The sequence below is a fragment of the Kryptolebias marmoratus genome, linkage group LG7 (genome assembly GCF_001649575.2).
Source record: "Kryptolebias marmoratus isolate JLee-2015 linkage group LG7, ASM164957v2, whole genome shotgun sequence".
Taxonomy (NCBI): Eukaryota; Metazoa; Chordata; class Actinopteri; order Cyprinodontiformes; family Rivulidae; genus Kryptolebias; species Kryptolebias marmoratus.
In genome coordinates, this window is record NC_051436.1 from 21,203,424 (window position 1) to 21,214,196 (window position 10,773).

Here is a 10,773-nt window from a genome sequence, read left to right on the forward strand (position 1 = left end):
TGGAGAACACAGTTCTGTGACATGAAATCACCTGTTCTATGCTATTGTGAGTGTACATTACTCAGTCTTTTATTAAAAGAGGAGTTACAAGCTTCGGCAGGTGAGATGGGAGAGACTGTGAATACAACTGTTGCCTGGGTTTTTCACCAGTCTATGCTTTATGGGAAAGTGAGAAAGAGAGAGACACTGTTGAAGTAAATTCATTAGATCTCAACGAGAGTTTGCCAAATAACACCTGGAAGACTCCATGGTCAAGTGCTTCTTGGCAGCTGGCTCTGGAAAGCTTGTAAAGATAGAAGGTCAAATGAATGCTGCAAAATATAAGAAAATCCTGAAGGACAATCTGATTCTGTCTGCAAAAGAACTGTGTTGTATTCACAGTCTCTCCCATCTAACCTGCTAAGGCTTGAAACTCCTTCGGAGAGCTCACAGGTGTCTTGGTGGCCTCTCTCATTGTTCTCCTTCTTCATGATCACTCAGTTTGTGAGGACGATCTGCTCTTGGCAGATTTACACATGTCTCATATTCCTTCCATTTCTTGATGATAGCGTTAACAGGACTCCAGGGGATGTTTACGGCCTTGGAAATCCTTTTGTATCCATCCCCGTATTTGTACTTTTCAGTAATCTTTTTTGTCTGAGCTGAATTAGGACAGTCACTTTAATACTTATGCTATCACTGATCGTACATTACATATTTTGTTTAAATTGGCATTACTTTGTAGAAATTTGATTTCACTTTGATGTTGAAGAGTTTTTGTTTGTTTGTCAAAATGGTCAATATATATTGACCATGACTAATTTATGACAGCAATAAAAGCATAAAACATCCAAGGAGGTGAATAATCTTTAAAGGCACTGTATCCAAGTTCTTTAATTTATTATTCAAGGTACTTCCCCTTGAAAGAATGCATGTTGCCTGCCACTTTTAAAGTTTTAAACAAATATGTGTATTGTGTGATTTGTTAAAATTCAGAGAATGTGTTACGGATGATTTTCAGCTACTGCCACACAAAATTTTAGCTCAATTTCTGTAAAAGTGACTGAGCCTTACCAAACATTTTTGTGTTTAGAAAGGTTGATTACCTTGAATCAGCTTTACTTCGAAGGAAAATCACCTCTAAATGTACATCCAGTAATTACTTTCTAGGCATTTCAATAAAATCCACCCAATAATCAATGAGATATTTTGCTTACAATATATACATTATTACCTGCCTTTCATATCACCAGGTTATATAAAACAATCAAAACATGCCACAAGCTCATGGAACGCTTCAAGAAGTGTTTTATAATCACAGTGAACTTGATTTGATAACCATGTTTTCTTCAACTATTTTTCAGATTATAAAAAGTGGTCTGTGGTGAAAATCAGCTCTGACTTTGATATGTGTGACCCTGCTGTCCAGCAACAAATTCAACAAAGGGTGAGAAAGACTAACCTAACCTATTTTGACCACTTTTAAATCATTTCATATGTGCATTTTGTAAAAACAACTTTATTCAGTAAAAGAAAAAAGTGAAAATGTAATTTTATAACTTGTTCAAGTGTAAAGTTAATTTTATATGTTATCCTTCATCAATGTAAATTGTGTTTTTGCTAGTTGGAGGCAAAAATGAAAAACAAGGGGATCAGTAACTTTAAGATCCGTTGGGGGGTGTCTGGGAAACAAGTTTCACACAACGGACAAATAATAGAGTAAGTAAGTCCCGGGTTGGACCTGGGGTCTTTCTGTGTGGAGTTTACCTGTTCTCCTCATGTTTGTGTGGGTTTTCTCTGGGTGCTCCTGTTTCCTCCCACAGTTCAAAAACATGTATATTAGGCTGCCTTCGGACCCAGGCCTCCCTTGAAAAAGAGATCAGTGATCTCAATGGGACTTGCCTGGTTAAATACTGTAACAATGATGGACATTCTGGCTTCAACAGGTTTCTCTGGGTCACTGTGACAAAACCTCTGATAATTGTGACACTTCCGTCACACGTACAATTTTCAGCCACAACACATCCTCCTTGTCATTATAAAATGCTAAATTTAAAAAACTTACAAAAAATATAATTTCTGAGTTGTTCAAGACCCGCCATTTTTATTTTTCTATTCAAATTCCATTCAAGTCAATGTGCACAATTACCTTGAGTCTGTGTGCTTCTTTGCAAGGAAGAGGGAAAAAATGATTGTCATTGTTTGTCATTCATTGTTTCATTCTATGGAGAAAAGTTCCTCCAAGGTACCCTATTTCTCCTGTCTGGGCAGCCACAATGTAATAACAACTTTGGCACAAATAGCATCTTTGGTATAAAAACCATATCGTTCTGACTTCCGCTGACCTCAGTGTTGTGTTAAAAGAAAAGGCACTAAAGTTATTGCAATGCACTACACATTTGAAAACTATAATCAACCAAATTTTCAAGCTAAGCCAACCATCTTCTCAAGATAATCAAGTTCTACCTGTATAATGAAAAAAAATGCTATGGTGTAACTTTTTGCTAATATTAATGATGTTATTATAGAAGTTGGGATTTTCCATGAAATCACTTACACATACAGCTAATAGATTGGCATTTTATGCTGTTGTAATACATATTTGCGGTGAAAAGTAGCTCAACAGAGTGCATTTTTTCCCCAACAGGTGTGTGAAGTCTGAAGGAGGTGAAGTTTGAGAATCAGGCCTTAAGAATGAGAACAAGAACTGGAAAAATGGATCGTGAAGGGGTTTTTAAAACCCCAGGAACCTTTTCTGAGTTCTTCTAGCCATGCATTTGCTCTGCAGAAACTCTGTCCAATTATATTTTATGTAGTTTCTTTTAATGAGTCTGTTTTAATATTCTACCTTAGAGTTTGAGCCTTTGGCACAATTTTGTAGTATTATTAGGTATACTGGATATTCACTTGACTACATCAAATCTCTGTCATGTTTGCTGTTTTATATTGTTGGAAATGCTGTGCTTAGAAATGATACATATTACCAACAAGTCATGTTGATGTCACCTTACAGCGAAATGAGACTGTAGTGGAAAATGAGTTTTCATAAATTAGGGACCTGGAAATTTGCAAATGAAACTACTGTTATTTAGTTTAAGTAACAATTAATGTTTTGGTTAATCCAAGGCCACACTGTTTCAGATCAACCTTCTTTAGAGACAGAAGGTATATCAATGTTATGAAAACATGCCCATCTGTGAAGACATTGTCTGTCGTGGGGTGTAATATTGTCTTATTTCTGCCAGAGGTAACTAGGAAATAAAAGTGTTATTTTAGCCACTTTCAGGGACATACATTTAGATTGCAAAACTGTGTGAACCATGTAAAACCATATTATATTGTTCAAATAAATCTCCTGGGTGTCACTCTTTGTTGAGTTCTTTGTCTAATTATGAAGGAAAATCTCACATTAATGATTCTTACATTTCAACATTCAGAAAGCTAACCTCTGTGAGACCAGATAACACATTGTTTCAGCTAGTCTGTTAATTGGTAGGATTTGGCTATTTTTTATTTTCTGTATTTGATTTTCCTGTTTTTGTTCTTGTGATCCTTGTGTTTAGTTTGTTCTTTGTGATTCTTTATAAGTTTATACGTTCTTGTATAGTTTTGCGCTTTGTGTTTCCAGCGTTTTAGATTATGGTATTGTCTTGTTCCTTGTGTTCCCTGTGCCACTATCCACCTGCATGGTAGTTTTCCAGTCAGCTTGCCACACCCACTCCACCTGTTTTCCATTACCTGTTAGTTGCAGCTGTAGCCCATCTTCCACTCACCCTCAGTTCTTTAGATTCAGTCTCTGGTCATTTCCTCTCTGCTGGTTCATTGCTTATTATTTGTTTTCTGGTTGTTTGTTGTTGGTTTGTTCTTTGTGATTCTTTATACAACGTTCTTGTATAGTATTGCTCTTTGTGTTTCCTGTGTTTTAGATGGTAAATGATAAATGGTTTGCACTTATATAGCGCTTTATCTAGTCCAAGGACCCCAAAGCGCTTTACACTACAATCATTCACCCATTTATCCACACACTGATGGTGGTAAGCTACATTGTAGCCACAGCTGCCCTGGGGCGGGCTGACAGAAGTGAGGCTGCCATCACACCGGCGCCACCGAGCCCTCTGACCACCACCAGTAGGCAAGGCGGGTGAAGTGTCTTGCCCAAGATTATAGATTATGGTATTGTCTTATTCCTTGTTTTCCCTGTGCCACTATCCACCTGCGTGGTAGTTTTCCAGTCAGCTTGCCATGCCCACTCCACCTGTTTTACATTACCTGTTAGTTACAGCTGTATGTAACATATATGTTGTATGTACAGACACATACTATATTAGTTTACATCAGAAGACTTTAGTTTAACTGAAGGAGGGGAGTGGTATTTTGTAAACCACGGGCCAGTTGCATGTATCAACCCAGTTTGTGATGGATTCCGCAATCAGAGGTGAGGCTCGGCTCGTTGCTGCCGCACCTTGCATTTCACCCTTGTATTTGAACAGGAAATATGCAATTTTAGTGATTTTGACTACAAAAATGTTTGAAATTAGTCACACATAAAGATCAGTGGACAAATATTAATATTCTGTCATATGGCGGGAAGACGGAGGCGAACCCAGAATGCAGACTCATTTCATAAAAGGAAAACTAATTTATTAAAGTAAAATATAACAAAAACAAAAGGTTGGCGTGGCAGCAAAAATACAAACAAAAATCCAGAAACGCAAAGCAAGGCATGGCAAGAACAAGAGGAACGGAATGACCCAGTGACAAGTGACAAAACAGAGACCGGTTTTAAAGACAGAGGGAAAGATGATTATGGGATGCAGCTGTGGACTAAACGAGGAGCAGGTGAGGTGGGCGTGGCAGGCATGAATGGCAAAGTACTGAGGAGGTGAATGGTGACAAGACAAACACAGAGACCCAAAAGACAACCAAACCAAACAAGACCAACAAGAAACCCCAAACAAAGAACAAAACACACCACATTCATGACATATTCATTTTATGTTATCATTTTTTTTTTCTTTTCAGGAGGAGGGTTCTTCTGCAGAGCAAGCTGGCAGGAAACCACAAGGGAGCAATAGGTCTCGATGTAGAGTACGAGTTGGCCCATCTTGGTTTTCAGTTTGTACAGTACAGACTGGTAAGTTTCCAGCACAGTCAACATCTTTGTACGCTCCCATTTATCTGCCAGCTTATTCTTACCCTGCAGACAGATGTTGCGAACCAGCACTCAATTTCTGATCTCCAAACTGCAAGGGGTGATTTTCTGATCAAAATTATTTTTATTCTTTGCAGTGGACTCTAGGGCATTCTCTGAAGCTAGTTTGTAGCTTTCTTGCAGACTTGACTGCAGATTCTTGAAAAATTCTGAATGAGAAATAGATGGCAGATCTCTGATGGGAAACCCAAAGCCAAGTCAACAGGGACAAGGACAGCAACCAAAGTTCATAGTCCAGAGTCCCAAGCATATTGAGCAGAGTGCGGTTAAAGCGCTCAGCTGGATTTCCCCGTGGGTGGTATGGAGTAGTTCTACACTTCTTAATGCCAACAACTTCACAGAGGTCTTTAACGAGTTTAGACTCAAAATTAGTACCCTGATCTGAGTGTATACGCTCTGGAATTATGTAATATACCATAAATTTATTCCAAAGACACTTTGCTACAGTTTTTGCTTTTTGGCTGGGGTAGGAATGGCAACTGCAAATTTGGTAAAGTGATCAGTGAGAACAAGAATGTCATTAGTGTTGCTACTCTCAGGTTCAATGGTTAAAAGTCCATACATAAGAGTTCAAGAGGCCGACTTGTTTGAATATTTACCAGTGGAGCGGCTCTTTCCATTGGAGTTTTGTGCCTTACACAACAATTACAAGTTTTAATAGTGATTTCCATCTCTGTTGTCATTTTGGGCCAAAAGAAGCGTTGGCGCACCAGATCAATTGTTCTTTCGATGCCCATATGCCCCATATCATGGTGCAAGCTCTTCAGAACAGTTGGTCGTAACTGGGGCGGTAGCACCAATTGCCAGATAAGGCTGTCTCCCTCCTGTCTTTTCCAATACAGGACTCCTTCCAACTCCAACCTGTTCCACTCTCTAAGGAGCAAGGAAAGGTCAGGCTGCTCTCCCCAAACAGATGGAGAGACCTTCTCACCAGTCTCCAGCTGGTGAATGAACTCACGAATGGCAGGGTCAGCTTTTTGCTGCTCTTGGAGCTCAGTGTGAGACAGAGAAGGTATCAAAGGCAACCCATGTGACACTTCATTGATGAAACTGTCAGGAATATAGTTAACAGCAACAGATAAAGACTCAACCAATGTGACTGTAGCTTGACTGGGTTCAGTTTGCTGCTGTGTCCTGACTAAGCAACTTTGACAGATGGCATCCACAATTTCAGGGAAAATCTAATTTATTTTCCCTTCATGACGGTTGCTTATTCAGATGGTGAATGAGTTCCTACTCCCTGCAGGGATGATCATCGGGAGCCTCTCCATGTGAGCGTCGAGACAAAGCATCAGCATCAGCATCAAAATTCAGTTTTCCAGCACGGTATTGCAACTTGAATGCATAGGTCGACAGTGCTGCTAACCTTCGCTGCAGTGAGCACATAAGTGAGTGGTTTGTTGTCTGTAACAACTATAAAGTTAGTCCCATAGAGATAATCATGGAATTTCTCAGTAACACTCCACTTCAGAGCTAAAAACTCTAGTTTATGAGCTCGATATTTTGACTCACTAACAGACAAGCCTCAACTAGCATAAGCAATGACACACAACTTGCCCTCCTGCTCTTGGTACAGAACTGCCCCCAACCCAGTGGTGCTTGCATCTGTATGCAAAATATATGGCAGTTTTGGATTGGCGAACCCAAGGACAATATATTTTGATTTGATATATCTCACAGACTAGTATTCATAACAAAGCTGGTAAAGATTGACTTTGACTTGTGCTGGCACTGAATAATTGTTTCTATCAGGATCAGAAGTTACATGCAAATTATATTAGAAGCAGCAGGAAGAAACAGATGATCTGAACACTTTTGTAAACAGATGTTTTACAGTATCTTTCAGCCCTACATGTTTTATTTAAGCACATTGTCACAGCACCTTATTGCTTTAATAAATTTTTAGAAAAATCACAGAAGGTTGAGGTTTTTTTTTCATTTATTTTATTTTATCATTGATACAATGCAACTAACAATATTTGCTTCATTTCTTGTTCTTAAATTGTTACAGCTGATCATAAATCTATATTTTCTTCACAATAAATAAAAAGAAAAATCCCCATTACATTGCTTCAAATGGTACATTTACCTACATATTGACTCTTAAGGAAACATATTTCAATCTTGTGTCTTACATTTGAGTGACTAAAAATCCACTAAAAGTGGTATAGTAGTAGGATCCCCGAACGTGTATTTTTTGCCAGTCTGACAAACACATCTTCCCCTTGCCGCAGCTGCAGGAACATAGCGTTTCCTCCATTATCCGATTGGTCAGAGCTGTTTCCATAATCAGTGGCCACAGCCACGAGGTAGCCATGCTTGAAGAGATGTAGCCCAGATCCGTGTTGACCCCCACCATGAAAAAAGATGCTAAAGTAATATAGACCTGCAACTGGTGCTTTGAAGATACCTGTGAGGAGAAAACAAACAAACAAAAAATTAGGTAGTAAAGAAATTAAGAATTGTATTTGTGTTTAATTTTTTTGAGATTAATTGTGCTTCTGTATTTTTATCAAATTATTTTAATTGGATTTTGTGATAATTTAGCTTGCTCTAAAGACTGTTGAATGCACAACTAGACAGATTTAGTCTCCTGATAAAGTTTTCAGATATCTAAAATGTTGGTAACCTAGTTGTTAGTTGTTCTAGGAAATAAAACAGCTTAATGGAGATAGTCTTGTCGACTGAGGAAACTGAATTACACGTATTCACACATTCAAGTGATAATTCATTTTTTTTAAGGTAAGTTTGTGTGAACATCTTATAAGCAATCAATGTCTGACCTACAGTAGATAGCAGTCAGAGTGATTTCTGCTTGGAGAATCAGGGAGGGACTGGAAAAGCAAGCCATGCTTAGTGATCTTTAAAACATGCAAATCTCTAAAACAACTCGAATTTTTAAAATTGCAGCAGTTCAAGAAATATTTTTGAGCATATTCTTGCATCAGATACTGTACGTACACTAAGATTGTTGTTACATGTTACAATATGGTTATCCATGGTTTGTTGCAACATGTTTTGTGTCCAACACTACATTGTGAAGCAGACCCTGACTGTGTAATGGATTAAAACGTGACACACTGTGCATTTTTAAAATATTGCGCTCTTACTTAACCACAACAATGCCTTTTGTTTGAACTGTTTGAGATGGTAAACTATTATTCATTTCTTCACCCTCATCTGTTAATTTGGTTTCTTTATGCACTTCTCTGGATGTTTTTTTAATTACCTAATTTTTTCTCCATTAACATTATTTTCTTGATCCATACAATAAAATAATGCTAAAATCACAGCGTCATTAGGTGGAATGTCAAAATGACATATCAAAATGCAGAGAAATAATACTTTTAGCTTGGCTAAAATTTTTTCTAAAACAATTATAGCCCATGTTTTATTTTTGGATACTGATTACAAATCCCTCTCAGTTAATAATCTTTTTCAAGAAAAAAATCTGATTTAACTGCATCAGGATCAGGACAAAGCAAGAAAGAAAGACAGATGAAAAATACAATATGTGTACAAAAGGCTTCTACGTCATTGTTTCTGAAAAGCTCTGGATTTTCAGATTTCATGAATATAAGATCTTCAAAACAAGACCAAAAAATCTCCACTTTGGAAAGATTTAATTTTTTTTTGTTTGTTTTCACACCAAATCTCTGTCTATGTTTAAATGTGAAGCACGATGTGAAAGGAGCTTGATATACTTGAGAGAGCTCTAAGTTTCCTCTGTTGTGTAGGTTTGATATGTGTTTCCTGTAAAAACAGAATGTCTGTTTTTAAAGATTTGAGATGAGAAAATACTTTGCCACGTTTAATAGGGTGACCCAGGCCTCGAACATTCCAAGAATTATTTTTTTGATTCCTTTGATTGAGTTCTTAATTGTTGCCTGCACTAGAGTCTGGTTAGCGAACATGACAGTACCATATATCATCATGGCCCGGCTGGCCCTACTCCGAAGCAGGGACCAAAGGCTAGGTGGTCCCTGTTTTTCGGAAGATTTAATTTTTCTATTACCTTCAGACCTGGAACCAAGAATGTCAAGCCGGACACATTATGTAGGCTTTGGTCCCGGGAGAGTTCCTCAGAGCAAGAGGAGCATATACTTTCCCCATCCCTGATCGTTGGAGCCCTCACATGGGACATTGAGAGGGAGATTCAGGAGGCCCAACGGGCTGAACCTGACCATGGAGGAGGTCCTCCTGGCAAAATTTATGTCCCCACTACAGTAAGGCCTAGAGTACTGGATTGGCTACACTCTCAGCAGTTTTCCTGTCATCCAGGGGTAAATCGTATNTGATTGCTTTTGTTTGTTCTGTCAGAGTGGTTGAAGAAGCTGCTGATCGAGTCTTCATGGCAGCCCGTCTATTTGTTCGCTTTTTCAACCAGCGAGGTGCTTCCCTCCAGCAACGCATCTTGGAGCTTCTTGCATTGGCCGACTCAGCTGACAACTTCCACAAGAAAACGGTCACAGCCAGCATGGGTGGGGGGGTGGCGAGCGTCGCAGGGTCTGTCACCACCATCACCGGTCTCATCCTGGCCCCCTTCACAGCAGGAACGTCGCTCATCGTCACAGCTGTAGGCATCGGCATAGCTACAGCAGGTGGCGTGACATCTGCTTCAGCCAACATCACTGACACGGTCCACTCAAAGACGGACCGCAAGAAGGTGGAGAAGATGATCCAAGATTACCAGGAAGAGATCAAGGATATCAAGGAGTGTCTGGAGTTCTTACAGGTGGGGACCTGACCAGGTGTTCAGTTTAAGTTGCATAAATATAATAGAAAAACATTATCCCCATTTTTGTGCTTTAGAATAAAAATCTTTGAGATTTTAAGAATTTGTTCATACATCACAACAACAACCATCAACTGGCTCCACTTATTTTCAACAAGCCTTTCTAAACATGAACCTGCATTATCATTTTTTATAATATAAGCATTAAAAGCCAAAACCTCCATAACTTCTTCAAAAATTCACTAGCTTAAAGTCAGAATAGTTTTTAAAATACCCATGTCTACATCACTCTGGATTATTGTATTTTTTTCTGCTGCGTTAGCATCTGCCATCCATACACAAACTGATCTTTTCTTTTTCTTTTCTTCACCCATATCTAACCTAAAGGAAGGGATGGAGACACTCGAGGACTGGAACTTCGAGAAGTACGCTGAAAGCATCTCAAAGAAGCACCTTAACCAAAATGTCAAACATGTAATGAAGGAGGGTGGTCGAGCAGGCAAGGCTTTAGTGATCAACACAGAGAGCCTGATTAGCACCGTCCAGGTCCTTGGGGTTGCTGGTGGTGCTGCGAAAGCTGCACAGGTGATGAGTGTCACCACTGGAGTTATGTCGGGCCTCTTCCTGGCTCTTGATGTGTTTTTCTTGGCAAAGGATTCTATGGAGCTGAAAAAGGGAGCCAAGACCGATTTTGCTGCTAAGATCCGTGAGGTTTGTAAGGACCTACAGGATGGACTGCTTGAGCTGAACAGAATCAAGGAAGAGCTGCAAAAAACTATGGATGGGATAGAAGTGGAGATTGAGGAGGAGGAGGATGAAGAAATGTTGAAGGCTGATTTGAAGAAAC

The 10,773-nt window shown here is 39.1% G+C and overlaps 1 protein-coding gene across 6 annotated transcripts in view; it reads left to right on the forward strand.

Annotated features, from left to right (window-relative positions):
- Positions 1-10,773, forward strand: part of si:cabz01007802.1 — a 36,245-nt gene that overhangs the window by 22,981 nt on the left and 2,491 nt on the right. For 5 of the 6 annotated variants that reach the window (XM_037976644.1, XM_037976639.1, XM_037976642.1 and 2 more), the window contains 2 exons: positions 9,512-9,926; positions 10,314-10,757. In XM_037976644.1, coding sequence (XP_037832572.1) covers positions 9,512-9,926; positions 10,314-10,757 — 859 coding nt within the window. The remainder of the gene's footprint in view (positions 1-9,511; positions 9,927-10,313; positions 10,758-10,773) is intronic. The other variant, XM_037976640.1, reaches the window with a different exon arrangement.